This window comes from Aotus nancymaae, unplaced genomic scaffold, assembly GCF_030222135.1.
Source record: "Aotus nancymaae isolate 86718 unplaced genomic scaffold, 86718_ANA_hifiasm-v0.15.2.pri h1tg000014l, whole genome shotgun sequence".
NCBI lineage: Eukaryota > Metazoa > Chordata > Mammalia > Primates > Aotidae > Aotus > Aotus nancymaae.
This window is the reverse complement of record NW_026988425.1, coordinates 6524381-6539105: the sequence shown is the minus strand read 5'-3', so window position 1 is coordinate 6539105 and position 14725 is coordinate 6524381. Positions and strand designations below refer to the sequence as shown.

Here is a 14725-nt window from a genome sequence, read left to right as displayed (position 1 = left end):
AACAAGTACCAACTTAGGCCAACATACAGAAACACAGTTATAAGAAAAAGTGTACTATAAGAAGGAACTCCAACACCTAGCAATTGTGGGTATTTGTAGGACTCTAATGCACGTAACCCTCATACTCGGGCAAATCTTTGTTTTTTAAATTGGCAAAAAAAAAAAAATGTGTAAGGAAAACTTATCATTTTAAGTCTTAAAATACTGACACACAACCTACATATAAATTATTTTTAGAAGCTCAGAAAAGCCCAAAATGGCAAAAGGGCTGCGTAAACAGCATCACACCTGAGCAGCCTCACCTGGGACAATTCCAACCCCACACACCACCTTTCGTTTCATTCCCTGCCGTCTGTAGGTGCACTAAATTTAAATAGAACCTCTAATTCCCTCTAGGCGGATGTGGAAATATTTAAAATAAAAATGGCATCTATCAAATCAGCATGTATGACAAATCTGTTATTTTTTTTTGAATAAAGCAAATTTTTAGACTATAGATGATGCTTTTTATGTTCACTGCAGCACGAAATTGAACCATAAAAACCGCCCCCCCCAAAAAAATCACTTCTAAGTTTACTGATGGTTAAATCGTATCACTATGAAAAACTCAGTTATCTTTTAAAGGAACTTTCTCAAAAAAAAAAAAAAGAAAGAAAAGAAAGAAAAAAAGAAGTAAATATTTACTTTCAATGTGATCTGAGTTCCGGCAACGCTAAATTATTCTGCAACTTACATGAAACTCCACACTTATCTGTGCCCCACTTTGACAAGGGGTTCCCCACTTGCCCGGAGGCGGGGTGGAGGGGGAGAGAGTCGATTTCCCTTTCCAGCGTCAAGAATAGAAAAGGCAAATAACTGCAGGTCCTCTATTCAGCACCCCTTTCTTGCACTGTTACTTGTAGGATCTGGGCAAGTCACTCCATTATAAAGGAATTTGATATTTAAAAATAAAAAAAAAACTTTCGGTGCAGAGTGGGGCCTTGGCCTTCAACATCCATCCTCCAAACGAAGCCCAGGAGCCCGGGGCGGGTGTTTGCACCGGGGGCTCGGGACAGGATCATGGCCCCCGCCCCCGCCCCCTTAGCCGCCCCGCGCACTCACCCCTGGATGCCCGGGCTGTACGCGCGGCTCTTCCACGGGGTCCCGGGCCGCGGCGCCTGGGCCCCGGGGCCGCCCCCTCCGCTGAGCGCGGCCGCGCGGCTGCCCGACAGCAGGTAGTTGAGGCCGTAGGTACTGGCCTTGTTCTCGCGTTTCCGGCGGCCCGGATGGAACTGGTGCTGCGGCGGGGAGCCGGCGGGCGCGGGGCCGCGAGGCCCGGGGTGCCCGTTCGCCGTGCCGGGGGCACTGGGCGCGCCGTCGGCGAAGTTGAAGAAGGCACCGCCGCGGCCGCCGCCCGGCCGGCCCAGCGAGGCGCTGCTGGAGGACGAGGAGGAACAGCCGGGACTCTCGGTGCCCGACTCCGCGTTGGACGAGGACGACGACGAGGACGAAAGCGACGGCGACTTGTGCAGGCGCCGCGCGCCCTCGGCCGCGGGCCCCAGCGCCGTCAGCAGCGCGGGGGGCAGCGCGGCGGGCGCGGCGGGGCCAGGGGTAGGTGGCGGGGGCGACGCGGCGGGCAGCGCGGGGCCCAGGCCGCCGCCGCCCCGCCCGGCCGCCCCCGCCGCGGCGGCCGTGTCCAGCGCCGGCGAGTTGAGGCAGAAGTAGGACGCGAAGCCCGAGCCGCCGCGGCCCACGCCCTGCGAGGTCTCCCAGATCTGCATCCACAGGGCATTGGCCGGCCCCTTCTGCTCGGGCTGGATCCAGGCCACGCGCGGATCCATCCACGCGCCGCCCCCGCGGGGCCCGCGCGCCCGCCCGCCCCGCCGCGGCCCCGCCCCCGCCGCGCCCCGAGGCCCGGCCGCGCGCGCACGGACGGACGGACGGACGGACGGGTCTGGGCCGGCGACGGCGGGCGGGTCGAGCCCCGGCCTCCTGCTCGCGCCGCGCTCCCGTCGGGCTCCGGCGTGGGGCGGCGGCGGCGGCGGCGGTGATGGTCCCGGGCAGGCCGCGGCGGGCGGCTCCGGCGCTTGGCGCGTCCCAGCAGGCGGCTGCGGTCTCTGGGCTCCCGCTTCACGCAGCGCGGGGCGGGCGCGGGGGCCGCGGCGGCGGCGGCGTTCCACTCGGGCCGCGGGGAGAGGCCATCGGAGAGGGGCGGGCGGCGGGGCCGAGGGGGCGGGCCCAGGCGCCGCGCTGCTGAGGGATCCGCGGGAGGCGCCGCCGCCGGTGCGCCCAGCCCTCAGTCACGCTCGCGCCGCTGGCTCCGGGCTCCTGCGGCGGCGGCGGTGGCGGTGAAAAGACACCCACCGCGGACACAGCCCGGAGGAAGGAGGGGGCCGCCGCCGCCTCCGCTCCAATGAGGGGTGGGGGCGGGGACGTGGGCGCTGGAGGAAGCGGGGCCTCCCTCGCCGGGCCGTGTTGCCAGTACGCACGCGCGGCCGATTTCAAATCCTCACTAGACACCGCCGCCGTAGTTACCGCGCCTGCGCGCTGGGGTCCCGTCGGGCGCGGGCAGGGTGGAGACGGCGTCAGAGGCTACGCGACTGGGAGGGGCTGGAGGGAGCGGCGGCGGCGTGAGCCCTTCCAGACTAGGCCGGGGTTGGGTGGAAGAGGCAGCCGCTGGAAGGTCCGCCGCGGCGCGCAGACCAGGGCGTGCAGACATGCGTGCTAAGGCCGGGGTCTCCTGCTGCCTCCTGGCCACGCTGCGCGTGCGCAGGGGCGCGGCCGTCGCCAACGCCGGTGGAAGTTTCCGTGCAACTGGGCGGGGGCCGCGGACGCCACCGCAGGGCGCTTCCCCAACTGGCGGGCCCTTCCCCCTGACGTAAGATCGGGCCCGGGTCGCAGATCCCGCCCCAGGTCTCTCAGCCGAAGGGCTGTGCAGCGGGTCACGCTGCGATCTCTGGGGTCCGCGCGCCGGCCCACGTGCTCCCTGCACCTCGCGGGTGAGCGGCCCGCGGCTGCTTCCGCCGCTCCGGAGCCGGGAAGGACGCGCGGCGGAGACCTGTTCCCTAGCGAGTCTGCTTACAGGCGTTTGGTTTGCTTTTCTTAAAATGATTTTCTTGGCGAAAAGTGAAGTGAAATTTTCCAAGTTAATTCCCTGGGAAAAATGGGCAGTGCTAGCCGTGCGAGGAACGGCTCGTGGGCGGCGCGTCGCGGCCCGGGCTTGGATTTTTCCAGCTGCACGGAGCGGGCCGGAATCTGGGATACCGTTCGCCGCCCGCAGCCTGCCGTTTGCCATCAGGGTGTCCCGAGCGCCATGGAAGCCGGGTCGTCAGTGGCACTGTTTGGAATGCAGCGCCAACCACATATCCTGTGAGGTCCAAAGCAACCGCCAGCGTCGTTGTGGATGATCGCGGTACCCTGCGAGCCTGGGCGACCCCGCAGCTGCCGCCCTGTCCTCAGGGGGAGTCCTTGAAACTGCCTTAGCCCAGTGGCGCCCGGGCTCCAAGCCTTTTAAGTAGAACGGGACTGGGCCTGCTTACCGGCGCGTTGGAAATGCCCCCTCGTCTCCGGCACAGATGAGTAGACATTACTAAGCGTTTGACCCTCCAAATATCAAGGTCCGTGTATTGCATACAAAGGCTTTGGGGCAAGTGGCGGTGTTTAATAATAAAAATGAATGTTTCCGACGTTTTCAAGTACCTGCATGTTGTACAGGTGGAAATCATGACCAAGGATTAAAACGTGCATTCAGTAAACTACGGAAAATCACGCACAAGTCAAACAGCCGTTATTCTGGAGCTCTTTGCTTCCAGTGGCTCAGTCCAAAATCCTTGGTCATACCTGGCTCCTCTCTCTGTCCGTAATGAACACATCCTCTTGGCTCGACTGCCAGAAACATCCAGAACCCAACTGCTACCCCTCCTCCTCCCTCCACCCCTCTTTACTTCCCTTCCCTCCACCCGTCCATTTTAAAGCAGTGCCTCCTAAATGGCTTCCCACATTCCGCTTGTGTGATCCTTTTTAAAAAAGAAAAAAGATGTTACTGTTAAAAATCGGTTCATGCCACTCTTAGAATACTATGCAGCCTTAAAAAGGAATGAGATCATGTCCTTTGCAGGGATATGGATGGAGCTGGAAGCCACTATCCTAAGCAAACTAACACAGGAACGTCAAACCAAACACTGCATGTTCCCGGTAATAAGTGGGAGCTGAACAACGAGAACACACGGGCACAGGGAGGGGAACAACACACACAGGGACCTGTGGGGGGCTGGGGGGAGGGGGGCATCAGGATACATAGCTAATGCATATAGGGCTTAATGCCTAGGTGATGGGTTAACAGGTGCAGCAAACCACCATGGCACACGTTTACCTATGTAACAAACTTGCATGTCCTACACGTGTATCCCAGAACTTTAAATTAAAAAGAAAAACTCGTGCCACTCTTCTGCTCAAAGCCCTCCAGTGGCTTCCTTTCTCACTCAGCAAAATGGAACAAACTTACTATGACCTGCAAGTCCCTTATCTCCTGGTCCTTCCCCTTTTCCCCCCAACCTCACCTCCCAGCGGTTTCCCTAACCCAAACTGTACCAACCAAACGCACAGCTGGCACACTGCTGCCTCAGGGCCTTTGCACGTGCTGTTCTATCTGCCTGGCATGCACTCCCACCTCCCCATCTTAGTGAGAACATCCAAGGGGCTCTTCAAAAGGCATACATAACCCTCAGCACCCCGTGATCCCCTTCCCTGTTTGCTTTTTCTCTTAGCACTCATCTCCATTAGTTTCCTGGAGCTGTGGAACAAAATATCACAAACTGGGTGGCTTAAAACAACAAACGCACACTCTTACAGTCCTAGAGGCTGGAAGTCCAAAATCAAGTTGTCAGCAAGGCCATGTGTTCTCTGAAGGCTGTAAGGGAGAGTCTGTCCCATGCTTTCCTCTCAACTTCTGGTGTTGCTGGCAAACCGTGGCATTCCTTGGCTTGGTGCATCACCCCACTCTGGCACATCATCACATGACGTTTTCCTTGTGTCCGTCCTTGGCTTGTAGATGCAGCTGTGTGGAATGTGGGAAACCAGCTAGGAGGCACTGCTTTAAAATGGACGGCTCCATTCTCTGGCATCATCATCCCATGGCGTTTTCCCTGTATCTCTGTCTCTTCTCAGAAAGACACCAGTGGCATTGGGTTAGGGCCACCCTCATGTCTTCCTCCTAACCTGATTACATCTGCAAAGAGTTTGTTTCTAAATAAGGTCACATTTGCAGGCACCCAGGGTTAGGACTTGAACATATCATTTTGGGGGACACTATACCACCTCATATACATTTTATCTCATTTATCATGTGTGTGTGCCCCCCCCAACGCCGTTAGAATGCAAGCCCCGTAAAGAAAGGATAGGAATGGCCTATCCCTGCTGTGCACCAGCTCAAGGACTGTCTGACACGTTAGTCCTCAGTGAACATTGGCAGAATGACTGGCAGCTGATTGATTGGCCCAGTGGGAATGGGCACGGGCAGTTGCCCTTGTCTAGCTTCCAGGATCTGTTACACAGGTTGTCATTGTTTACGTATTTTAAGTTTTTCTTGATTGCCTCATGCTCTGTCTTTGCAGTTTGCTTCTAGCTAATCCTCCTTAATTTGATTCACCAGCCACCACACATTTTGTAATCAAAGCCAAGGTTTTGTTATTTATATATGTGATCACAAATATTTTTATGTATTAAAAGCTGTATATACATATATATATATATATATTTTTTTTTTTTTTTCCCAGGCTAGAATGTAGTGACACAATCCTGGCTCGCTGCAACTTCCGCCTCCAGGCTGAGAATCAAGCTGTTCTCCTGCCTCAGCCCCCTCAGTAGCTGCGGTTACAGGTGTGCACCACCACACCCTACTAATGTTTGTATTTGTAGTAGAGACGAGGTTTCACCATGTTGGCCAGGCTGACCTCCAGTGAGCCACCTGCCTCAGCCTCCCAAAGTGCTGGGATTACAGGCCTGAGCCACTGCACCCGGCTGCAGTATATTTCTTAATGCAATCAAGAAACATACTGAGCATAAAATGCAGTTTTTGAGATGCTGGGCAAGGGAGATCTTTCTCTTTGTTTATCAATTTCCCATTCCCCTTTTGGGCCAAAACCCACTTTTCTCTGTCTTCTGATGTTGGAGGAAGAGTAATATTAGAGATTAAACAAGTTTTTAGTGATTTGTTCCTGTGGGAAAAAATGACTTACAAAGTGTATTCCATGGGCTACCCATGCCAGAATTAGCAATGCTGGTTAAAATGCAGATACCTGGAGCTCACCCAATCTACTGAAACTCTCTAGGAGCAAGCCCAGGAATCTCTATTGTAAGTAAATTTTCTGAGAAATTCTAAAACAGTGAAGTTTGAAAACCTCTACCTAAATCAGGGTTCCCAAATTCAGTTGCTCACAGGTGCCAAATGGGTAACTAAAGCAAAGTGTGTATGTATTAGTGAGCTACTGCTAGGTAAGAAACCACCCCAAGCTCAAGACTTAAAATAAGTGTTTGGTATTGCTCACAAGTCTACAAATCAACTAAGTGGTTTTGCTGCTCTGGGTCAAACACAGCTGATCTTGCTGCACTCAGCTAGCCCATCAGGTGAAGGCTGGCTGGGCTAGAGTAGCCTAGCTGGCAGCTGGAGCACCAGAATTGACAGGACCATGAGTCTCTTGTTATCCAACAGGCTGACCCAGGCTTATTCTCAGGTGGCTGAGAACAAGAATGCAAGCAGACACGCACAACTTTCATGCAAAAGTTCTGCCATTCCCTTAGGCCCTGGAGTTTTCAGCTAGTTATCTGCAGACGGTCAGCAAAGGGGTGAAGGGAAGACACAGGATGGAGCATCCTGCTGGAGGATTAGGGTTCAGGCCTGGGGGGGTGGCCAGCACATCACTCACACGCCTATCTTGGTGGCCAGAACTCAGACATGTGGCCCCATCTAACCTGAGGGAGGCTGGAATACGTAGCCCTGCTGAGAGCCCAGAACAAGGAGGAGCTGGGTCTGGCAAACGCACCACACTGACTTTACCATAACATGTTTAGGAGGTAAAATCATCGGGGCTCTATAACTGATACAACGTGGAGGACGGAGAGAGGAAAAACCAGAGAGCTTCCAGGTTTCCACCAAGGAGTTTGGAACAGGATGCCTAAGATGGTGAATACAGGAGCCACTGCCTGAGCAAGTAAGATGATGCGTTCATTTAAAAATCAGTGTGTAGCTTAACACTCAGTGCCCGTTTTAACGTGTGACCTGCATTCCACGTTTGGAGAAATGTTTCCTTTTCTTTATTTTTTTAAATGAATATAATTTACAATGTAAAGGGTTAAATAACGTGAAAGCGAAACAGAAAAATCCTCACTTTTCAATACTCCTTTCTCATCTAATGAAGACCTCTTCCTCTCTCTCCTGGCTCCCTACCTTGGGCCTAAAGCAACAACTAGAAGCCTTCCTGAGTGTTTACATGACAACACACCAGACTGCAGGCACCGCCACCCCAGACACTTCCTGCAGCTCAAGTCACCAAGTTTGCCATGCCCCTAACTGAGGTCACTGGCAGCCCAGAACCAAGCCTCACTGGCACCAAGGGAAAGGGGTTACTAAGCATGGCTCCGCACAGATAAACAGTTCTAGGAAATGAAAATAAACCCAGACCATCCATCTCAGGGGAAGTTTGCTGGATTTTCTCTTTTAAGAATCTTTCAACAGAGTATACAACCCATTCTCAAATTTAGATTTCTGTTTTTGTTAAGAACAGGAGCTGTAGAACGAATTTGCCTGACTTTACCATCATTCTGCCATTTCCTGGCTGTGTGGCCTCAGGCAAACTGATTAACCTTGCTGGCCTCAGAATGAGGACAAATCATGGTAACTCATACTTGGGATTGTGTGAAGATGAAAAGCAGGCATGTCCGTGAAGTGCTTATGAGAGTGACCGGCGCAGCGGACCTATTCTGTATATGCCACCTGCCCACTGTTATTTCTCCTTGATTCTTAAAGAAGCTGGAATTTTCTTTAAGTCTTCTGCTCCTCTTGTTGCGTCCTCTAATTAAGGGGAGGAGGCAGTCAGTGACTTCTGCTCCATGCTTTCTGCTTTTGGTTCGGGCTCCAACTTCTCCATTAATGGAAGACAATGGCTGTCCTGCTCCCAGCTCTAATGAGCTAATTATTTTTTCTATTTCTCTAATCATTCTCTATTCCCTGCCAAACCCTCTGGGTGTCTGTTTTGTTCTATTGTTCAAGCCTGGACTTTGAGGATAGGCTGGGGGCATCACTAGTCCCAATAATTGCTAACCTATGCACTTGGTCATATCTTCTATACATGACACAAAAACCAGAGGCAAGCGCAGCCTCGCGGGCCTCAGAAGGGAAACCACGGACTTGCACGCCTTCATCGAAAGCCAGGCTTTCCTTCCCCCTTGGTAAGAAGGTGAAGACCTGGAGATTTTTGAGTCAGGCGATCAAGGTCAAATTGACATACTCTTGCATGCCCTGTGGAACACTACTGGGCAGGGACCCATCGGGACAGGAGCCCAGTTAGGAGGCTATGGCAGTCCCGCAGGAGGAGATTTGGGAGGTGGGGGTTAAATGGGGTGCAGCGTGGTGAATTTGGATGCAGCATGGATTTTGAAGTGGAGCCTGCCATGGGGACCGAGTAGGGAGGGGGGCAAAGAGTGAGCAAAGCATCGGTGTGGGTCAGTGGCCTCAGCCATGGATGAAAGTCTTATTTCCTGAGATGGGGGTTACTGGGTGGGACAGGAAGCACTCCTCTTTAGGAAACACTAAATTGAAGACATCCCTCTTACATCCCCAGGAGAGAGCTGGACACAGAGGCTTGCATTTAGAAGAGAAGCAAAGGGCCATCAGGGAGCAAGCCCTGCCTGGCTGGCATGTAGCAGAGCTGCATGGGGTGAGCTCACCCGGGCAGGCGGGGATGGGTGTGGAAAGACCGGGGAAGGAGGGTGGGAGCAGCCTGAGGGTTTGCGGGGTGGGGGCGGGGGCGGATGGGGAAGTGGGCTTGCCATTTGTCTATGAGAATTCCGCTGCATGGCATTTTAAACCCGTTCAAATTTCTGAATAGGTTTGAGGTGTGTGTTATAAGTTTTCAAGGCCCTAGTCAATAAAATATTTGTGTAATTACTACACTCGGGAAACTGGCGCAAATCCACTGAGGCCTAAAAATAGCAAGTTTACAGACCTGTGGATTCTTTTCTCATGACAGGGAGGCCTCACAGGCCCTGCCAGGAAGCCCGGGAGGCGCAGGCCGCCCTTAGAGACAAGACAGAGGCTGGACACAGAGCCTGACTGGCCAAGACCTTTCCAGTGAATTCTGTGCCACCAGAAGGACAGGCGTAGGTGATGGCTGGTGCCCTCACTAGGTCACAGTGAGCTGTTTGTTGAGAAAAGTGCTGCTTGTAATTTCACTTTCCTTCTGAATGTTAGCCATTACACAGATGCTGGCTAAAATCACAAAGGCCGCAGCAGCACAAAGGCCGGGGCAGGCAGGGGTGGGGAGAAGCACTGGACAGACACATTCTAAACATGGCGGCAGCCCTGAAAATGAGCGAGTGACCAGGGAATCCACTTCCGAGGTTTTCCTCACGTGCATAATCATCAGTTGTGAAAAGTGTTTCAGTACCAACAAAGACATGACCACAAAACCGCTGTTTAGGGAAAAATACAGAGAGGTCATTATTCACGGCTGTTGTCCACTCATTTACTTCTTTGAATTGGAAGAGTGGTTTTAGCTGTGAAATGCCTCCATGTAGCTGGGAGAACATGGACTCTTCCATGGGAGTATTTGAGGACCTCAACCCTGGATCCGGACTCTGGTTTGCAATTGTAGTTCAAGATGTTGGTATTCAAAGGAGGAGGTCATGAGAACACATCCACCTACACAAAAGGGTTTGTAGGAAGTGCGTTACTGCCGGACGCCTTGAGAAAAGACAGTGCATACTGGTCACTACCTGTCTTGGCAACAGGCACAGAGGCTGAGGCGGAGGGTCACTTTTTTTTTTTCATTTTGTTTTTGGTTTTTTGAGACAAAGTCTCACTCTGTCACCCAGGCTGGAGTGCGGTGGTGCAATCTCAGCTCACTGCAACCTCTGCCTCAGGAGCCTGAGGCAGGGTTCAAGTGATTCTCTTGCCTCAGCCTTCTGAGTAGCTGGGATTACGGGTGTGCACCACCATGCCTGGCTAATTTTTTTGTATTTTTAGTAGAGGCACAGTTTTACCATGTTGGCCAGGCTGGTCGAAAACTCCTGACCTCAGGTGATCTCCCTACGTCAGCCTCCCAAAGTGTTGGGATTACAGGCGTGGGCCACCATATCCAGCCTCCTTTTTTTTTTTTTTTTTTTTATAGAGATGGGGTCTTACTATGTTGCCCAGAAGTTGGAGACCAGTCTGGCAACATAGGAAGAACCCATCTCTATTAAAAAAAAAAATTAGTCAGGTGTCGTGGTGCACACTGTGTTCCCAGGTACTTAGCAATCTGCACTGGGAGAAGCAATTGGGCACAGGAGGGCAAGGCTGTGGTGAGTTATGATGGCATCACTGCACTTCAGCCTGGGCAACAGAGCAAGGCCCTGCCTAGAAAAAGGCAAGGCAGGGAGAGGCAGGGAGAGGCAAGGTAAGGTGAGGGGAGGGGGAAGGAAAGGAAAAAGGAAAGGAAAGGGGCAGCCTGCTTAGCATTGTGGAAGATCCCATGCACCTCTCTGGAAGACGGGACATGGTCATGATGTATGAAAGAGCATGCTGGCCCAGGGCGTGCTTTGTTCAGCCCACTCTGTTTTCTAATGTTTAAATGTTAATCTCTTTATTAATTAGCTCTTGCTTATTTATGCTGCAGTAACACACAACCCCAGGACCTCAGCGACTCATAGGAATGACATAGGAACATTGGTGGCAGCTCTCTTCCCAGGCTACGCCACATCTTGGCTCCCATGTTTGGGCACCCAGGCTGGAGTAGCACCCATCTCAGTCACATGGCAAAGGAAGGGGAGACATGGAGAAACCACACATGGCCCTCAAGATTCTGCTGGATATAGCAGTGTCAGACCAAATTCCATATCCTTGGCCAACGCAATGCCAGGGAGGACCTGCAGGCCATGTGGTGAGGTGGGCTGTGTGTGCCTCTGACTGAGATGACAGACAGTACTGGAGAACAACTGCGAGGCTCTGTTTCTTTTCTTTTCTTGAAGTCTTGATGCAACAGGAATGGGAGGTTCTAATACCATCCTCAAGAGTCCTTTAGACCAAGAATGCATCTCCCACGCACCATGCCACTCTGCCTCTCTCAGCATGGCGCAGTCCACGCGTGGTGGTCCCAGCTGGTGCTCGGGTTTGCAGCCCCTATGCTAATAAATGGAGTGCTGTTTACTACCTCAGTCTGGCGAGCTTTAAACACAGCCACTAACAAGGTGATTGCTTTTTGTCATAAAAATGCTTGAGAGCATTGGCTATTCTGACCTCAAGATGTCCAGAAACAAGAGGAAAAAAAAAAAAAAAACATTTCAACACTCTCAAAAATGTTGCCCTGTCTTTGTGTCCAGCTCCCTCTTGGATCTTAGATGGTTAAATTCATCTCCTTGTGCATTTAATATTCAGTTATTCAATGACTCTATCATCTGTGGTTCTCCCCATGTGGTGGGTGCAGGGCACGTAGCCAGCAATGGATGGCAGGAATCCAGCCCCGGGGTGCTTCCCATCATGGGTTCAGAATGAGGACTCGGGGTCGGACACCTCCCACGGCTCCAGCACCGTTCCTGTACCTGAGAGCAGGCACAAACAAGGTTTTCAGAGCAGATGTTCAATATTCTGTGTAAAAAACGTCAGCGTTACTAACAGTGAGCAGTGGGTAGAGTATGAGTCACCTCGGAGGGCTGTTGGCTTTGTGTTCTTCTCAATTGTTCTGTAATAAAGGAGTTTCTAGAGACTGGAAACAGCAGAAAAGATGCACCATTGACACAAATGGTCATGTGCATTGCACGGTTTTTCATCCAGGGGTGTTTTCCACAGCCTCTTCCTCACCGTCATTGGTCCAGCCCCTGCCCAGACACCTCTGTTGGGTCCATTTGTCATGATCCCACTCTCTCCTCCCTCTCTACATTCTAGTGTTGTCACCACCTTGCTGGCACTCTCCCCCCGGCAACCCCGAGCCCCTTCAGACCCTTGGCTGCAGCCTGCTTCCATGATGCGGGGTCTGAGTGCTACCCTCTCTGTCTGGGAAAGCTGTCCATGAGCCGCTCAAGCCGCCCCGCTTCCCATCGCCCCTGGAATCTGGCTCAGCTGTCCTTGGGGAGCCCCTCTCTTGTGTCTCTAATCCTTTGACACATTGGTCACGTCACTGCAGGTTTACTCACTTATGTCCCTGTGCTTGCTGCCTGTACCTGGGGACAGGGAGGATGCCATCTCTGTCCACTCATATGGAAAAGCTCGGCAAAGGGCCTGGCAGACAGCTGTGTCCAAAGCATAGTTGTTGACTGAATAAAAATAAAGCCGCTGACACTCCCTAATCCTAGACCTCCATCTCCAGACCAGCCTGACTTTTCAGCTACTCACCCACTTGCTGAAGCCAGGAACCTACCAGAGCTGGTTTGCCCAGAGTCCTGCGCAAGCTACGGGCTGCGTTATCTGTGACCTGTGGCTCAGGATGCACTGTTTCCTGGACGCCCCCCAACATCACTTTTGCCTCTCCCAGCGCGGTCCCAGCCTTCCAGACCCAGGTCCAATCAAAACCTCTGAAAAGCTTTCCTGTCCACATCCCCCTTAAACTAATGAAATGAGGAGAGAGAAATTTTAAAAAATTGTGAAAATTACTATGGTGATTGTGAAAACGAATAATAGGGCTTTTCTTATTGCCTTGAATTACATTAGCTCTTACACTTTTTAATTTTTGCCCTTTTGCTCAGCAGCACCAATGGACTCTAGGCTTTGTCCCTGCAGGAGCCTGGCCTCCCAGAATCCGAGCCCTTCACTGGACCCAGCTCCATGGCCTGCAGGCAGGAGGCCCTCAATGAACACGGGCTGGCGTGGTGTGAATTCACCACCCTGCCTCTGCGCTCCTTCGTACTTCCCAGGAGGGGAAATATAACAGGCGTGTCCAGCATCACAGGGCAGAAACTCTCCACAAAAGCCTCAGACTAGACTGAGAGAGACATTATTCACTTCCAAATGCTCCAAACAGCAAAAGAGTGAGCCTGAGGACAAGAAAAGTATTCAGGACTGTAAATATTTAAGGAGCAACCACTCAGTGCCAAGGATGCTGGGCTCTGAGCCAAACCGCGTTCAGGAAGAGACCAGCGTACAGCACAAAAGACTTAGGTTTTCACATTTGTTTGAAAACGTAAGCAGTTACTAAGTAAAAACTAAAAGACTGGCTCTGTGTAGTGGCTCATCCCAGCACTTTGGGAGGCTAAAGCAGGAGGATCACCTGAGGCCAGGAATTTGAGACAGGCTTGGCCAATATAGCAAAAACCTGTCTCTATAAAAAAAATTTAAAAATAGGCCAGGCATGGTAGTGTGCACCTGTAATCCCAGCTTTGGGGGAGGATCGCCTGAGCCCAGGAGGTCAAGGCCGCGGTGAGTTGTGTTTGCACCACTGCACTCCAGCCCGGGTGACAGAGCGAGACCTTACCTCAAAAGGAAAAAAAAAAATTGAAATAGGTTGCATAATTAGGAAAGTCATATTCATGGCCCTAAAACTTTCAAAGAAACTGTCACGTAGGGTACAAGAAGAGAATTCGATTTACTTTGTCTTCCTCTTCAGCTCAATCCCATAATCCTTGTAAAATTCACTTTCATTCCTTTTGAATGGGACTTGTGCTTCTCAACTGGAATGATACTTTGCATCATAAAGTTAGAGAGGGATCTTGGCTAACTTTTTTTCCAGAGAAGCTGACTCTTTTCTGGACAGTGCACTCAGCATATTTTAGAGACACAGATCATAGCACATATTTTCCAGAAGGCACACAGCTATTGGAGGGAGATGGGAGGAATTTTCAGCTCTTTCTTTTACACTAATTCCTAAGAAGGAGTTTGTGAAGTTTGGAGTGTCGTAAGAAATACATGCATAAATGGCCATAATTATATTACTAGTTAAAGGCTTGATTAGTGACAGACAGATGAATCCATTTCAAGTCTAAACAATAAAATGACAAACTATAAAGGTGATTCTCAAATTATTCCATGGGGGAGATAGAAAGCTGTGTTCTAAAAGTATTGTATTTGCAAAATGCCTGAAGCAAGCAAAACATACTGCTGAGGGAAAGTCATTTCCAGAATTCCAAATTTTGAAGTGGCTATGAACCCTAGCACATTATTTATATCCTGCTAGCTTAGGAGTTTTTAAAAACTGGGTGAGTTTAATTTCAAATTGTAACTTCTTAGGACTGAAAGTCTCCTGATACCTAAAATGTGACCTATAATTTCATGGAAGAAAAAGTGATATTTATGGTAAATTTGAGCCCATTACTGGAAAAATCTTGTAAATATGTAAGTTTTTTATGAGAGAAAGATTTGAAGGCAAAAAAATGTTTCCAACTAGTGGATCATGAAACATAAAGTAATGGTTCAGTGGGTTGGTATAATATTTTAAGAATAATGACCAACCATTGTGAAAGGGAAAAATATTCATGGAGTACTTTTTCTGACCATGAGTCATGCTTAGAATTTTCTCACCCAACCAAATACATATATTCACCATCTACCTTTACAATTCACATT

The 14725-nt window shown here is 51.2% G+C and overlaps 1 protein-coding gene and 1 long non-coding RNA gene across 7 annotated transcripts in view; one reads left to right on the top strand and one right to left on the bottom strand.

The window, feature by feature from the left end:
* Window positions 1-2365, bottom strand: part of TENT4A (terminal nucleotidyltransferase 4A) — a 43291-nt gene extending 40926 nt beyond the window's left edge. For both annotated transcript variants that reach the window (XM_021675366.2, XM_064375852.1), the window contains exon 1: window positions 1102-2365. In XM_021675366.2, coding sequence (XP_021531041.2) covers window positions 1102-1820 — 719 coding nt within the window. In that variant the 5' untranslated portion in view covers window positions 1821-2365. The remainder of the gene's footprint in view (window positions 1-1101) is intronic.
* A 720-nt stretch (window positions 2366-3085) lies between these two features.
* On the top strand, window positions 3086-11383 carry LOC105733067 (uncharacterized). Of its 5 annotated transcripts, none has more exons than XR_010342566.1 (5): window positions 3086-3596; window positions 5754-5856; window positions 7048-7187; window positions 8817-8912; window positions 10851-11383. It is a non-coding gene; the product is annotated as an uncharacterized LOC105733067 (long non-coding RNA). The 5 variants fall into 5 exon arrangements; XR_010342563.1 differs by having other exon boundaries at window positions 3086-4890; XR_010342565.1 differs by adding an exon at window positions 9225-9354 and having other exon boundaries at window positions 3086-5856.
* Window positions 11384-14725: the final 3342 nt, after the last annotated feature.